Source organism: Astatotilapia calliptera, chromosome 11, assembly GCF_900246225.1.
Source record: "Astatotilapia calliptera chromosome 11, fAstCal1.2, whole genome shotgun sequence".
Taxonomy (NCBI): Eukaryota; Metazoa; Chordata; class Actinopteri; order Cichliformes; family Cichlidae; genus Astatotilapia; species Astatotilapia calliptera.
Window position 1 is genome coordinate 8,613,814 of NC_039312.1, and position 16,547 is coordinate 8,630,360.

The following is a 16,547-nucleotide window of genomic DNA, read 5'->3' on the forward strand; positions in this document are numbered from 1 at the left end:
ATGGGTCTTTTCTTTCTCAGACATTCTGTTGTGGTTGATTTGCTGCTGACCCAGTTTCACCCAAGCTTTAGATGGCAAACAGATGACCTCTTATTTCACTCTAGACTTTCATATGTACATATGGGTTTGGAGTTCACAGTCATCTCAGTAACTACAAGGCACCTGGGTTCTGTGGCTGGAAAAAACAAAAACAAATGATCACCTCTCCACCACCGTGCTTGACAGTTGGCATTAGGTGATTGTACAGATTTGTTGTGTTTGATATTCTCCAGACACGGTGCTGCACATTATGGACAAATATCTCTACTTAGGTCTGTCCAAAGGACATTGTTCCAGAATTCTTGTGGTTTGTTCAGATGCAAACCCAAACTGTGTTGCCATGTTCTTCAGGCTTACACCTTGCAACCTTTCCAAACAAGCCATAGATGTTCTTTTTTTTTTTCTAATTGTACTGCCAAAAAACGTTAAAATTTAACATACAAACTGAGGCCTGACAGTGAGATTTTACCATTTCTCTGGGCATTGTACGGTCAGATGGAATGAATTTTCTGGAATGTCCACTCCCAGGAAGATTGCAGCATTGTCCTGACAACACACACCTACAGTAAATGCTCCAGATTAGCAAACTGCTCAAACTTAAGCTTTTATCAAGGTGCTCACAGTTGCTGGTGATCAGTTAATAAAGTGAATTTCATTTGCAGTACCTGAGTGCTAATTCCAATTACAGTGGAACACAAACTTCCATTTTAACTTCTGAAAACATTCTTTTTCCACTTGGCTGCAACTTCATGCCATCTATATCTTCCCCTATAATTCTTTCACTTATGCAGATGACATCAGCACACTCGCTCCTCTATGTCTCACAGATCGTAACAGCCATTTCCATAGCAAACATATGAGATCCCATAATCCAGACAAATTTATTATGCTTTCATCTGACCGAACAATGTGCTGGCTACATTCATCATCCTTCTTGTCACAGTGGTTTCACAAATACAGTATTTCAATTTTGTGTGGTTTTGAGAGCAGTAATTTTCTCCTTGAACATGGTCCAAAGAGATGAACATCACACAGTGCACTATTTAAGCAATCACTGAAATAACAAACAAAGAAAACAAAATCTGTAATGTCACTGGGTGCTTTGGAAACTAATGGAAAAAAAATAAGCAAATCACATTTGTTGCAACATAGAGTTGAGCTCACTTGCATCACTGAGACTGTATATTGGGACCTGCATTTTGCAATGTGCCTTTTTTAAAGTTATAGGTAAGATCCAAACTTGATTAATTTAAACGTATTCAGAAATGATAAGAAGCACAAACACATGGCTTTGCAAATGTTAAAAAAATAGGTCTAATGATAATAATTACATTTTTAATATAATTTAATATAATATTTAAGTCCGTAGATATGTTTTGGTTCTTCATGCTTTCTCTTCAGCAAATTGGTCTCTGGCGCCACCTTACGTCCTATCAGAGAGCTCGCAAGGCGTGACAAGTGACGTCACGTGTTTACAACTGCCAATGAACACGTGGCGCACTGAATCTGAAGCCGTCATTGGTCGAAATGACATCGATATGGGTGGGTACTCTGCCGTTAGGAGCCAATAGGGTCTGGCATGTAAATTCTGTTTGAAATTTTCCCGGGAAATCTGAGTTTCGCGGGAGGGTTCTTGAGCGCGTAAACCGTATCCCTTCATTCATCAGGCCGTTTCCTGAAGCCATTTCTAGACGGGGGAAACGAGAGTTGCGCTACTTTTTAATCCGTTGCATCTGCCTAAATGCACTTTCTGAGGGAAAAATACTTTTCAGAAATCGATAGTTCAGACACTCGTCTTTACTTTGGTCTGATTATTTTTGTAACCATTGCGGCGGATTAGCAGCTATACGAGCTCGAAAGTTCCGAGATAAGAAAGGGGTTACCCTGAATACGCAAGATGAGAAGAGGGACCTCCTCGGCTCAGGAAAAAGTGATTTTAGCAGGGGTTGGAGGCTCTTCTCTGGATAATAATATAATTTTAACAGCTCTCTCGGATCGTTTGAACCCCGGTCAATCAAACGCTACGTATATCCAAATAATAACCACACCACCGCCTTGCAACATTACACATACATCAAATGTGTGTTTATCCGAGCCTCAGATTAACAACATTTACACAACTCCACAACAAGCTGCAGCAAACGCAGCAGGACAACGACCCGCTCTGGGAAGACCGCCGGTAATAATCCACACAGCTTGCTTATACATTTAGCTTTGCTACGCTCAGCGACACAATGTTAGCTTGCTAACCTAGCCGAGCTTGTTGTTCAGGGCAGCTAATGTTAGCTATTTAGCCAGGGCATTCCCTCGACTCAACCTAGCGAGGTGGCTAACTAACTACCGCTAGCTAAGTTACCCAAGTGAGCTGGTTAAGTGTTTTCGTTTGCTGTGGGGACGCCAGTGACAAGTTTAAGTGAGTTTAGCGTTAACTGGAATGCAGACCTGTCATCTAAGAGAGTGTTAGCAGACTTCATGGTGCTTTTGAGTCCGCTTCACCTTTGCAGCCAGATGGAAATATTGGTAAGAGATGACTAACGTTAGCGCTGGCCTAGTGGCTGCTGTTGGTGTCTTAATTTGGGGGGTTGGGGGATGGTTTCCCTGGCCGGTTCTTGGTAAGCTATATGTTTGTTTTTAGCGTTTTAACGCTACATGATTAGTGGAACTTATAAAGGCATGATGTTATACGCAGATATCGCTACAATTCAGTCTGGGATCTGCTCGATAGATTTTCTCCCAGTCGTCTGTGAAGATGCAAGCCAACTTGGGTAAAGCTTTGAAAATATGCGTTAGCTATCAAAGCTAGTAGCACTATTGGTTATTAGAGAGCAACGTTAGTCGTTGTCGAGCTTGACCTTATTCTTTTAATTCGGCACAACTGTGTCATGCCACTCTTTTGTAACTGAAGTAACGCTGTGGTGCCTTTCATGTCAAGTAAAGTGAAACCCGAGTTTGTTGCTTTAGTGCTGATTCTACGTTTCCTGTATTCTCAACATGCACAAACCACACAAAACAGTTAAAGCTGCATTCAGGGTGTTGTTTTCTTTTCTTTCTCCTCCTGGTTATTCATCTTTTATGAACTCAACCAGTCTGCACATATCAGGCTGTGAGCCATGAGAAGGCTTTGGGGTGAGGGGAGCTGCTTGCTGATATAAAATGGCTGACACTTTGACTGTCAACAGAGGACATATTTCTTTCTTTCTCAGTCTGGGGTTATGCAAAAGATGAAGTAGTAAGTATGGGTTTAAAAATTATAATATGTTTTCCATTTCAGGGGAAAGTGGCTTCTGCTGTGCATGAGTTTTAGAGGGAAATGCAGACCAGCAAGCTGGTGGCACGCTGTCCTGCTCAAAGACACTAAAACAGGATGGATTCTTGCAAAAGCACAGATTCATGTTCATTGGGCTATAATTGAGATGGGTTATTTGATTTAAAAAAAATTATTATTGTATTTTTGTGCTTTAAGAAACAAGACATGGGGTATGTTTATGGTAAGAAGTTTAACATCTGCATTACCAAATCCAATGTTCAACACATGCCATAAATGGGCTTAAACATGGTGAATGGTACAGATGAATCTGGGGACAATGTAGATGCATATGAAGCTAAATAAAAGCTTGTGTTGGAGCCATAAATTGCTGAATCATACGCTTAAACTGACTCGTGGTGGGTAATTGGACATCAGACATTTTTGTCTGGATTTGAGAATTAAGTTTTGGACTGAGCAGAACTACTTGATGCTTCCATTAATTATTTGGCTGGGTGGAGTTATACGGTCGATTATTTATTGGGATTGGCGTTGGTGTGTGGTGGGACGTTCAAATCGTCGACGTGACTCACTCTTGAGCTATTTGGGCTTGCCCTTTCCAATAAATTTGAAAAAATGGAATCTCTGTGGCTGACAAAACTTCTTTCAATTCAGATTTGATGTTGCTGTCCTTGCTGCGAAAACCTCAGGAATACTGAAGTAGTCGACGGAGAACAATCACATTTGGTGACTAAAAGCAGCCTGAAACTAGCAGTCACTCTATGAAACTCTTCTTTGGTCCTATACTGTGTTTTAGAGAGACTAGGCTTATGGAAAGGCTTTGGAAGTGACTGCCAAATAACCACATCCACCCTTAACTATCCCTTCTGCTCTCTCCTAGGCAAAAAGGCGATTGGCGCTCGATGATTCGGACCACCAGTACCAGACAGAACCAGCCAAAACTCCAAGAGGTAGAGGAGGAGCCGCGGCATCAAATGGGGCACGGCTGAAGACACCCAGAAGTAAGAAGGTGGCTCTTAAGAGCCCTCTGTCATCTTGTTTGTTCATTTCACTACAGATTGTTTCAACTTCATCGTGTCCACGCTCCTGCCGAGCAGCACAGATGGGAACAGTGTAGATACAGCTGTTTTTTTTTGTTGTTTTTTTTTAATGGTTATTCCAATAAAATGAGTTTTATTTTTTCCCCTGAGCTAAACATCATCATGAAGGTAAGGTCCTTGGTTCTCTCCGAGTGGTTCACTCAGCTTTCCATGAAGAAAAATCTCTCCAGTGTTATATCACTATATTAGTGGTGTTGATTAATCTGTTTCATCAATATATAAACAGTAGTATTGTGTATCTAAACTATGGAGCTGAAATGGGGAACTCTCTCAACATATTAAAGAAAAGCAGGGAAGTGTTTCCTATGAAGCGTGTTGCTTCCAGACTATATTCAAGCACAGTAAGTAACTTCCTGTTAGCTTGGTGTTTTATTTGGCCTGCATTCTTAGAAAATTTAAAAAAGAAAGTGGGGAGAGAGATCTGGTTCTTTTACATGAATCTAGTGATCGTGGCAGTGTAATACGTGGTCTTGTGGGAGGTCACAACAGGTGACGTGGTGTGGATCTCTGCTCTTAAACCGCTCTGCCCACTGAGAACGGGAATGGGACACTGTGCGAACAGAGCCTTTAAAATTAAAAAACTTTTAGCTTTAAATTGCAACCCGACAGAGGAATTAAAAAGTGATCCTTTTTTGCCAAACTGGCTTGTAGCTCGTCTTCACAAAAATACGCCGGCGATTGTCGCTGAGTCATTTCCCTTTCAGCATTTCCCTGGAAAAACTGTCTTCGGTTTTCCCAATATTGAGTGTTAGTGAGCAATTTGTACTGTAAATGTGTCCAGTATGAAAATGCCTCGCTTGTTTCCAACAATGACTTCAAAGTTGGCTCTTTGTCTTTGTGAATGAGTCACAACACAAAACAGAGTATGATCACCCATCCGTCCAGCAGGTAGTCTGCTTCTTCTGACACCCCTGCTGCTCTTGGACTCCTGTTGACTCTCGGACATATTGATGAAGCTGCGTTTCGCTCAGCCATATGCTCTCATGTGAAACTGCATCTAGCAATGACTGAGTTTTCATGTCTTGGCTAGAAACCGTCCTTCAAATTGCTTAAATTACTTAATTTCCCCTTCTTTCTGCTTTTTGTCCACCATAGCACCCAAGTCTCCACCAGAGAAGACGCGGTACGACACATCTTTGGGCCTCTTAACAAAGAAGTTCGTGGACCTTCTTGCTCAGTCTTCCGATGGTGTTTTGGACCTCAACCTTGCTGCTGAAACCTTACAGGTAAATTGAGGAAGATGCTTTGTTTTCGGTCAGCGTTTTAGCGACTGATGAGTTACGCCGTTAAATCTGTACGTGTGTTCCTCGCTTGCAGGTACAGAAAAGGCGGTTGTATGATATCACCAATGTACTAGAAGGCATTCACCTCATCAAGAAGAAATCCAAGAACAACATTCAGTGGATGTAAGTGGTTATTCTCCCTCACTCTGCCATGCAGGTGCTTGGTTTGGACTCTGCATTTTTCTTTCTCCTCCATCTTTGCTTCTTTCTTTACCTCAGCTGATGTGTTGTATGAGGATACCCAAAAGTGCCGACACTCGAATCATTTTAGTAGTTCGCTCACTCAGAACTCATAAGTTCATAACTGGGCACGAGACACCTGTGCTTTGCAGTTTAGGGTGGCTTTTCATTTAAACAGATTTTGAGTCATGTTTGTGAGCTGTATGTACTGTTATGGTTTTATTTTAAAGCTCTGTTGATTTTCCTCTCATGGCCTAAGATGTAGGTCGTGTCCCTGTCAGGCACTAAAGTTGGAAATGACTACAGAAATTTATTGGGTCAGAATACTTTGAAGGTAGTTTCCCCAGTTTTATGTTTTGAAGTCACTTGTTCTTTACAGGATATGCGGTCAGTGGAGCCTGGTAATCACACCTTTGTAATGAAGGAAAGGTGCTTAAGTGAGAGGTAGCTCATACGTACCGAAACATAAATCCTGTGTTTACTTGAAAAGAAATCAGAACTTTTTTGCACTGTTGAAGTTGATGTGCCAAATATTTGAAACTAAAAACCAAATGGCTGCAATTGAGCACCCTTAGGTGACTCTAAACCGCTGTATTTCACTCTGCACTGGCTTTTCTTTCATTTACAGGGGCTGTAGTCTGTTGGAGGTCGAAGGGGCGCTGAGCCAGAGACAGAGACTGACAGCTGAAGTTTCTGCGCTGGCTGATGAAGAGCAGAGGCTCGAACAACTCATCCAGAGATGCTCTCTGGATATGAGACACATGAGCGAGTTGCCAGGCAACCAGAAATATCCTTTTGTTAGTTGAGATTGTGGCTAAAGTTTTAGTTCAACATAAATCTCGTAAAGATGCAGAGTAAGTCACTACAGGATTGCAAGGTCTTGTTTGTAATCTACTAAAACTGCAGATTTCTGAGCAAACACCAAGCAAGTTCATTTCAGGAGTGTCCACTGCAGTTTTACTAAGAGCAGTGACAACTGGAGAATCAGAAACAACCTGATGATAGATTTTTAAATGTCTCTGTAAGCAGTGTGCTTCTTCAGATCAGTGGGAGGAAGCTGACGGAGTATTGATACGTTCTGACATGAGATTGAAGTCGGTTAGAAATCGCTCTTGACTAGGGAAGCCATTCGCTTCTTAAATGCTGCAGCTCATGTAGGGAGTGGCTGTTTTATTACAAATAAGTTTGTCACAGGCGATCTGATCAAAAACGCCAAACATCAGAAGCCTTTGCTGATTTGAGTTTGGGAGATTCCCCAGTAAAGGTGATTTTCTTGGTCACGTCCAGGCAGCAGGTCCTATAGTGCTATAACCCTTTAACTGTGTAATTTGCGATTTCATTTAAACTTGCACAGAGCGCACAAAGTCAAGGTCTGTTTCAAATTAACTCAAATTTTATGTGGAGGATTGTTGTTCATAAGTCTGAGCTGCAGCTGATTAGTTTTCAGCAGGTGTAGGAGTTCAGTTTGGAAGCCTGAGGGCAGCGTGTCAGGTGAGGAGTGGCACTGGACCATTTCCATTAGTACCTACTCAGGGCGGCTCGCCACAGTTTTCAGGATTTTCCTTTAGGTGATGAGACCTGGTACCAGGCCGGTGTTCCAAGTGACCTAAAAATGTAATGTAAACAGAATGCATACTACCGATCGGCTAGTTGGTGGGTCACTCAGTGAGTCATGAGTGTCTCCTTCACGAAAATCAAAACCGCCATTTATTAAACCCAGCAATGAGGAAAACAGCTGGACAGAAACAACTTTGCTGAGTCTGAAACTCTACACACTGAGCAGCAGGTGTAACGTTGCCTTGACGTCCACCTTTGTAGTGCTTAGCCGCATTGCAATAACGACCCCAAACACGTCCAGTTGGTACTTGGTTGTAATGGAAAACGAGTCGTATCGCCACAAGACTCGAGTCACATCTTGCTGATCTGAGTAGGTACTAATGGTAAACGCTCTTCAGTTTTTTTCAGCGCTGTTCACTGTGACTTCATCAATCGTGGCGATTCATCTCTGTGTATTGAAAACAGACTTCTTTTTTTGTCCCTCACACCAGCACAGTGTTAACTCACCAATAACCCACTCACCAAAGTTGCTTCCCTACAACGTTATCCACTTCCCTAAAATTAAAAATCAAGTTTAATGATAACACTTCTGACAAACTGGAGGAGATCCAGAACTGACTGCAGAGGCACAAATGCAAGTTCACACATAGGATGCGTAGAAGATCACACAATCATCAGAAGTTAATGTTCCTGTAGATCATATATAAAAAAAGATTTTCTGCATAACATTAGCTTGCAGCCAATTATTAGAATCATCAGGGGAAAAAATGGATTACCTTGTGATCGAACTTAATAGTCGTGGTTTGCATGTGTGCACTGCTCAGTAAAGACGCAGAGGCTTGAGATCTTTTCCTCATGGACCCGTGTCCTCAGATTTTGCACACTCAAACTCCTTCAAATACCATGCAGTACAGCTAGTTGCAAAAATAATTGTGCTCGTGCCTTTCATTTGTAAATTGTCATTATGAATTCTTTAAGTCTCACTAATTGTTTTATGATGCCAAAAGGGGGTTTAGACAGGCACAGAATGGTGACATGGCTGTTTCTTAGTCTAAAAGTCTCTTCTCAAAAAGCTGTAATATGCTTTCAGTACTTTAAGAGCTCTGCCTTCAGGAACAACTAGCTGTGTTTTACTTCTCCTCGAACAAACATCTCTTTTCTAACATGTCACAGAAAGCAGGTCATTTCATATAGTCTGTTCTGTATCAACACAGACGCAGTTTTATTTCTTTAACCCGGCTGTTTCCACATATGCTTATGTAACATACCAAGATATCAAACAAGGGAGCCTCAGAGACCAGACGGTTATTGTCGTCAAAGCGCCCACAGACACCAAACTAGAAGTGCCGGACCCTGAAGAGGTTTGTATACATGCTCACAAACACACGCGCCTGATTTTTTTTTTTTTTTTTCGACCACTTGGCATATGACTTGAGTTCTTTTATAGACAAGACTTCATATTGGTTAGGTTCACTTCTGACCTTAGTCGGGTAAGTCAGTCAGTTTTAAATGTAACTATATTGAAGTTTTTCAACGTGATGTCATGCACATCTTGCTCAAGATTTGTCCACCATATTGGATCTTATACAACCACTGGTTGCTAGGCAATAATGTGTGTATTGCCTGATTGGTTCGGAGTGGTTCATGGAGGTTTCTGGTTTTCGCTGGGTGAAATCTGTTGGAAAGTAGGTGCTGCATGAAAACCTCCTATATTGCACCAGTTGGTAGCAGATTTCCCGGTTGCCAGTAGTTCTGTTTTTTTACGCCTCAACCGTAAAAGGTTGATGGCGCATTGTCAGCACCCTGCAGCGCAGGTGGGCAGGCGGGTGATGTGGACCCCCAAGTTTGTAAATGGATAACAGGAGAACTCAGACGAGTTTGAATCTCAGTGACCTCAAGATCAGGGGTCGGAGGTCAAGTTTTCTGAATATTTTCTGAAAACTTTGAATTAAAAAAAAAAAAAAGATTTAAACTTAATTTGGTACCGTTAGTTTTAATTTGTCCTTCAACAATGATTTCTGAGTGGCTCGGTCAGTCTGAGAAATCATTGCACTGAATTGATCATATTTTAGATACATTGCTACATGCATAAACTCCTCCATTTGGTGTGTGCACATGTTGGTAATCAGTAGTACATTTATGTGCATTGTTGTTCTGATTCGAGTACCTGTTCTCTCTCTGTAGAGTTTATCCATACACCTGACCAGCACAAAGGGTCCCATAGAAGTTCTGCTGTGCCCGGATGAGGAAAACGACCCCAGGAGTCCCGTAAAAAATGGGAACACAGACATCAATGGGAACTCTCCTTTCCTCAAAGTCCTTCAAGGTTGGTTTCAGATGGATAGTAGTGTACCGCAGCACTTTGTTTTGTCATTCATAATGAAAAGCTGATCCATTTATTTTGCGTATCATATATCCATAGACTGAGTAAAAGAAAAAATAGCATGATCATTTAAACACATGGAGAAAAAAAAATCCCCATTTCTATTACAGTCACAGAAATTGGCAACATTTAAACAGTTTTCTGTACTGAAGTGAATGAAAACCACATGCTTTGTTTCATTGTTCTTAAATAGTATGAATGGATTGGTAAGAAAGGAGTTCAGTGTTCAGTGCTGATCTAGAAGTGGTTCCAGAAGAGACGTCCAGAGCTCACTAGATTTGCTTCCAGTGCAACAAAACAGCCGTACAGCTTCTTTGAAGACCAGTGGTACTCTTGGCTGTTTTGGTGTCATAACAAATTGTCTCTTTCTCCTTCCACAGATCCCAGCTGCACAACCACTTCTCCTAACCCCTTTCTGGCTCCACCTCCCTCCTCTTCCTCAGCTGTCTCCGTCACAACTCTTTCACCCATCTCATCCACTTACACCAGTCTCCTGCAGCAGACAGAAGACCAGATCCCCTCATCCCTGGGTCCTTTCTTAAACCTTGGGCCTACTCTTCTGGACCAAGAAGATGACTACCTGTTAGGTTTGGGAGACGACCAGGGAATTAGCGACTTGTTTGAATCCTGTGACTTTGATAAAATGCCCTCTCTTGGCCTGGATGAGCTCCTGGGCAGCTAGCATTAGGTGAACAAAATGGACGGAAACACAGAGGGCTTTTTCTGTCCCACAGGGAGTACCGTGTTCTTTCATGGTATAACTAACAAACGTCATCAGCAGTGTAAAGCCTTTGATCTCCTTTTTAGTGGATGCTAATTTACACAGCTGGTTGGTTAAATGTAAATGGGGATGGGAAGGGTATCCACATCTTTGTATGGGTGTTACTATAGAGAGACAGCAAAGAGAGAACAGCTATAAGGAAACATCCCCCACAGTGCTTGGCATTACCTCACATCTGGGGTTATTGCATTGTGTTGAGCATAACCGTGCAGTTACCAAAAAACACCCTCGAGATTGGGAAAGAAGAAAAATCACATTGTTAACTCTTGAAGGATCCTGTCTGGGAATTTGTTTTGGCAAGTAAAAGGTCGATCTTCTTTGTTTTATCTTCGGGTGTGCAGAGCTACCCAGGTAACGCTTTAGGTGTGTTACTGCCAAGTGCTGTGGGTAGAGTTCAAGCTGATTTCATCCACAACAATGATCTGTGACCGAAGGCTTTTACTGCTGACTGTTAAATAGCCATGTTGTGTGTGCACATATGAAACATTTTTGGAAATTATAAAAAATATATATATATATAAGAATGGAAACAGGGCTGATTTTGATGCACAGCACTCGCAACATAGTTAGAATAGTTAGGCTAGGCTGATTATAAAGTTCAGAGTATGAGTATTGGGTACATTTGGGTGTCCATTGAAAAATTATTGTGGAAAATAACCAGAATATGCACTCTTGAGTCATGGAAGCAAGACATTTATGCCACATATTCCAGTGTCTCATCTCCTGACAAATACACAACTTGCTAAGTTGCTAAAGGAAGCTGGAAAAGCCATCATTTCTTGCCAGTGGGTAAATCTGAACACGTGATGTGCAAACTTAAAAATCATCTCCACCCTATACTCTTGATTTGGCAGTTGACGCCTCGACTCTCGCTGCTTTTTACCTTTCCCATCTTCATCAGCAGTAGCCGGCATAACTGAATCCCTTAATGCCTCCTCACTTAGACTGTGTGCAGTGCAATTATACTGTGGATTGAGCTATTCAGAGAAACTTGTGTTCGAATCACTTACCACTCTGTGCGCACTTCCTGCTCGGTGTGTACTGAGACTGTTGTTGGCTCTTTTTAGCTTCAATAACTGTTGAATTTTAATGGATTTTAAAACTGTAGAAATTACTTAACGTCTTGGGTCATCTAAGGGAAAAAAAACAGGATGAGATAGCCACTTATTTAAACTTCAGCATGTAATGAAGGGCTTTTTTTCCTCTGTAAGAAAATGTTAAAAAAAAACAAAACAGCTATTTTGTAATTTAAGTGAATTCAGCGCAACTAAACCGTAGTGACTTGTGTTTGTTTAGAGCTACTGAATTTACCGTGATTAGCCAGCAAAAAAGGCTTGATTACTTGCTGAAAAACAAGCTGAGAGGATGTAATTTTTTTCCCACTTTAGGTATTAGAAACACCATCACAGTTCACTACCAGTAGCTTGTCTGATTACATCCCTTGTAATAGTGAAGTGCAAAGAGACCTTGGCTTTTAGAGATCACAGGTGATATTGCTGCTGTTATTGTTGACTTATCCCCGCCCGACCTGATTGACGTGTGCTTGAGGAATCACGTGTGTGAGTTAATGTCAGAGTCGAGCTTGCGTTAAAGAGTAAGCCTGCCCGTGTGTAAATTGATGTACAGTTTTCTAATTTTTTTCAGTGCACAAGGTACTGTAGGCTACCTCTCACTTAATGTTGCAAAATAGAAAATAGGGCGTTAAGAGATAAATGCCATAGTTTGTATGATTTTTGAATTCTTTTGTTTTAGGAATTGCCCGCGTTTTATTTAGCAGTCATGTCGGAAACCCCGACATTATAGTGGGAATACCGTTGGCCAAAAGCCAGACTCATACTGTCGCATATAAATTTTCACCACTGGGGTGCACATTTGAAGCATAGAAAAGTGGATGAATGTATTGCAATATTTTTTTAGTGTGTGTCGTTTTTGTTTTTTCTCCAATAAGTTATTTAGCTCCTGTTTCAGTGTTTTTGTTTTAATTATGTTTTTTAAATGGAGAGGCACCACTTAGACACAGGCAGTGATTCGCAGTTGGTCTATCTGGTCATGCAGAGACATTTCTGTGTTTTTCGCATCCCTGGTTTGGCTGTTCTCTGTTGGAAGTGTGTAGGAACTTTTGGAAACTTCCCCCCTGATATTCCTTACCATTTTTGCAATTCTCAGTTTTTTGGAGAGTAGTGATGCCTCTCCAAGTGCCCCTATTATGTTCATGTACAACCTCTGTTTCATTATTGCTAAAGGAGCTAGAATATGTTTGCGTGCTTTAATGTTCAAAGAACACATTATACCGTACGTTGCTGCAGCATTTCTGTTCACTTTGTCTGAAACTTGCACTTGTGTGCCTTGAATACTCCGCTCCCAATAATCCCCACAGTCTGCACTAAATGGCTAGTTGGCATGAAAAAGGCAAGGTGGTATTATCTGACAACAGAAATGCAAAATATGTAAATGAGAACATCACTTTGGACTGTATTAAAAATACACGGTTGTGCATTCTTTTAGGGTCTGCCAAATTAGCCACTAGGTGCAAGTGTTTTACACAGTGACCGAGAGGTTACAGAAGAAAATCCTCGAATGCAAATTTTATTTTATTTTGTTGTTTGGATGAACTTTATTTTTTGTGCTGCTTTTTGTTTGTTTGTTTGTTGGGTTTTCTTTTGAAGCATTTCACATCTGCAAAATTCTGACGCAAGAGCACGATGGGGGCAATTCAGGAAAAGCATGTTGACTTGTTAAAGAATAGCCTCAACTCTGAGAAGAACATCCAGTCTCTTCATTATTTCAATCTTTACAAAATGCACAAAAATGTCCTGATTTACAGGCGTATTTATATTGGTGTATTTTACATGTATTCATGCAAAGTTTAAACACCCACTCTCCAGTTTACAGTAGGTAAAATATTTTCCCCCAAGGATTTCAAGCAACCAGAATCTGGTTGCTATATTTTATGTCCTTTTACATGAGGGATTTGTGTGTGTGTGTGTGTGTGTGTGGTGGAAAGATTGTACCTTTCCATTGGTTTCTAATGGAATGTTGGAGATTTCGTGCACTGCTAAAGCTAGTGTCTGGTAATAATGAGTGACTTAAAATTGCAACTTTTTTTTCATTTCGAAATGTGTGATTAGATCTTACTGAAGTGTATCGTTAGGCTAAGTATGATGCTAACTATGGTCCACATTGAAACAGCTTTGTTTTTATTTTCTTATGGTTATTCTTGAGCTGTTACCAAATACGGTGTAATGATCAGTGAATATTCTGTAAAGCTTATGAAAAAAAAAAAAGACACAAAAACAAACAAAAAACAAAAATCTGATTAGAAAGAATTGTCTGTAAAATTATATTTCTGCCTGTTTTTGCTAACTACAGAACAGAGAGCAGTTTGCGATGTGAAGGCATGGGTGAAAGAGCTCATGAATGTTGGAGATAAAATTGATGTTTTTTGATGTGTGTATTTCAGTTACATGCTTGTTTATGTACATCTGTTAAAATGAGGAATTTGAGCTGTGTGTGCGTGTCTGTGTGTATTGGAGGGGTAGGGGGGGATAAATGAATTTGTTTTTTTGTACTCTGGGCATTTGTAATTGAAAATTTGAATAAAGCAAATATAAATGAGGAAATGTATATTTTGTCTTGATGCGTCTTCAGGGAGTAGTTTGCACTATGGTGGAAAGTTTGGCTGCACTATTAGAAGTCTGTAGGTTCAAACATGTATAGTAACTTGCCACTAATTACACCTTACTAATTGTACAGGTTAGGTCTCCTTGTGTCTTCGGGGATGTTGTAATTGTAAGACCGATTCAACAGGGAACTGGAAACATCAGATTCTGATCCATATTGACATGATGGCTTCACACAGTTGCTGCAGATTTATTGGCTGTCCATCCAGGTAACTGCTTTCATGAGAACTTGAATCAGTCTGGCTGTTGTTATCTGACATCAGTAATTTGTTTACACTAACAAACCAACCAACTTGCCAACCATTCTCTGTAAACCCAGGAGATGGTTGTGTGGGGGAAATCCCAGACCAGCCTGTCTGGGATTTCACATTCAAAGTTACATAAATCATGTTTCTTCCTCATTCTGCTCAGTTGAAACTCAGCAGGTCATCTTGACCGTGTCTACATGTCTAAATCAAAGTCAGCTTTATTGTCAAAGACCCTATGTACAGTCATACACAGGAATTTGAAATTGCGATACTCTCATGGCCCTCAGTGTGCACTAAAACAATATAAAGATAAGTCTTCTGTACAATACTATACAATTATTTAAACAGCAGTGTCCAACACAATCGTAGTGATTGTGGGCAAGTTGGCGTGCAAATGGTGGTGGTTCAGAGTTTGTATGTTTGGGGGGGGTTCAGAGGGAAGAGGTCAATGCAGGTCTGGAGTTCGTGTCTCAGTCTGCTGGTTCTAGCCCGGAGGCTCTTCAGTCTCCTTCCTGATGGCAGCAAATTGAAGAAGTTGGACAGATGAGTTGAGTCACCTGAAATGCAGAGGGCTTTCCGGATGAGGCGGGTGCAGTAGATGTCCTGGAGGGAGGGAAGAGAAGTATCCACGATCTTCTCCGCTGCTGTCACTACCCGTTGTAACTTTTTCCGTCAGGAGCCATACCGCACAGTGATGCAGCTGGTGAGGATACTCTCAACGGTGCCTCTGTAGAAGGTGCTCGTAATGGTGGTTGAGGCTCTTGCTCACCTCACTTTGCAGAGGAAGATCTTCTGAGATGTGCACAGCCAGGAACTTAGTGCTGCTTACCCTCTCTACAGCAGCACCGTTGATGGTTAGTGGGATGTGCAGGGTGCGAGTTCTCCTGAAGGGACAGGTTGTTGTTGCTGCACCACTCGGCCAGATGGTTAACTTCACTCCTGTAGTAGGTCTCATTGTTGTTGCTGATGTGACCCACCACATTTGATGAAGAGGTTGGAGCTGTGTGATGGTGTGCAGTCGTGGGTCAGCAGAGTGAAGAGAAGGGGGCTCAACATACATGCATCCAGTCTGATGGGGAGGCTATAGTTCAGGACGCAGAGCAAGTCATCTACTAATCAGAAGGTTGCAGACCCAGTCTGCATGCTGAATATCCTTGGGCAAAATACTAACCCCAGGTTGCGCTCTGATCGGAGTGTCAATGCACTGGCAATAGATAGAAAGCACTTACAAAGAGAAAAGTGCTTGTGTGGGTGGGAATGGGTGAAGGAAGCAAGTTGTATAAAGTGCTTTGAGTTTTCAGAATAGAAAAGCGCTGTATGAGAACCTGCCCATTTACCATTTAAATGAGCAGCTGAACCGGTATACCTAATGAAGTGGCTGGTGACCGTATATGTAATGTTATCCACACATGACACTGAATCATACCCGTATTCATTTGGTCTGAACTTATTCACCCACTACTTGAGAAAAACACGCGCTTATACAGTTTGTCCCTGTTTACCTTCCGTACTTACAGACAAGTATGGCGGTCTAAGGGTTGTGGTGACTGCTTTGGTGGCGTAAATAATCATCGTGTGCCTTTTTAAAGCATATTGCCCTCGGCATTCGAGTTCAGCTGAAGGCTACAACTACAGTGCGACTAAGGTAAGAAACTTTAATGTTTTTATTGGGACTGTCTGCACTGCACAGAATAAGAGACACGTGGGTACTAGCTAGCCAATGAGGCTAGCCAAGATAAACGCTACCCTGCGCTTGTTAACCAGTAAAACCAATGAAGAGGGATAAATAAGTGTCAAATGAAGCATTTTAAATGTTTAAATTTACGTTAATGTTAGCCTCCCTGTGTAAACCCTCGTTTAGGGTAAACTAAAACCAGCTCATAAGTGTGAAACGTGATCTGTTGTATAAAAGTTGTACAACTTGAACCCAGTAAGCGTTTAAGTGATGTGTGCGCATATTCAGCATAGCTTGCATCTCCAGCCATGCAGCTTTTCATCTACTTATCGTGAACAACACATTTAAAGAGAATG

General features: G+C 41.3%; 2 protein-coding genes across 3 annotated transcripts in view; both read left to right on the forward strand.

Annotated features, from left to right (window-relative positions):
- Positions 1-1,627: 1,627 nt before the first annotated feature.
- On the forward strand, positions 1,628-12,539 carry LOC113032488 (transcription factor E2F3). Of its 2 annotated transcripts, none has more exons than XM_026185429.1 (8): positions 1,628-2,218; positions 4,185-4,305; positions 5,500-5,630; positions 5,722-5,810; positions 6,496-6,654; positions 8,674-8,785; positions 9,609-9,750; positions 10,188-12,539. In XM_026185429.1, exons 1-8 carry the CDS (start codon positions 1,937-1,939, stop codon positions 10,487-10,489), a joined length of 1,338 nt encoding a protein of 445 aa, XP_026041214.1. In that variant the 5' UTR covers positions 1,628-1,936; the 3' UTR covers positions 10,490-12,539. The 2 variants fall into 2 exon arrangements, with proteins under 2 accessions (XP_026041214.1, XP_026041215.1); XM_026185430.1 differs by lacking the exon at positions 1,628-2,218 and adding an exon at positions 2,243-2,559.
- A 3,359-nt stretch (positions 12,540-15,898) lies between these two features.
- Positions 15,899-16,547, forward strand: part of cdkal1 (CDK5 regulatory subunit associated protein 1-like 1) — a 255,607-nt gene continuing 254,958 nt past the window's right edge. The window contains exon 1 of the mRNA XM_026183920.1: positions 15,899-16,161. The gene's annotated coding sequence lies outside the window, so the exon portion shown is untranslated. The remainder of the gene's footprint in view (positions 16,162-16,547) is intronic.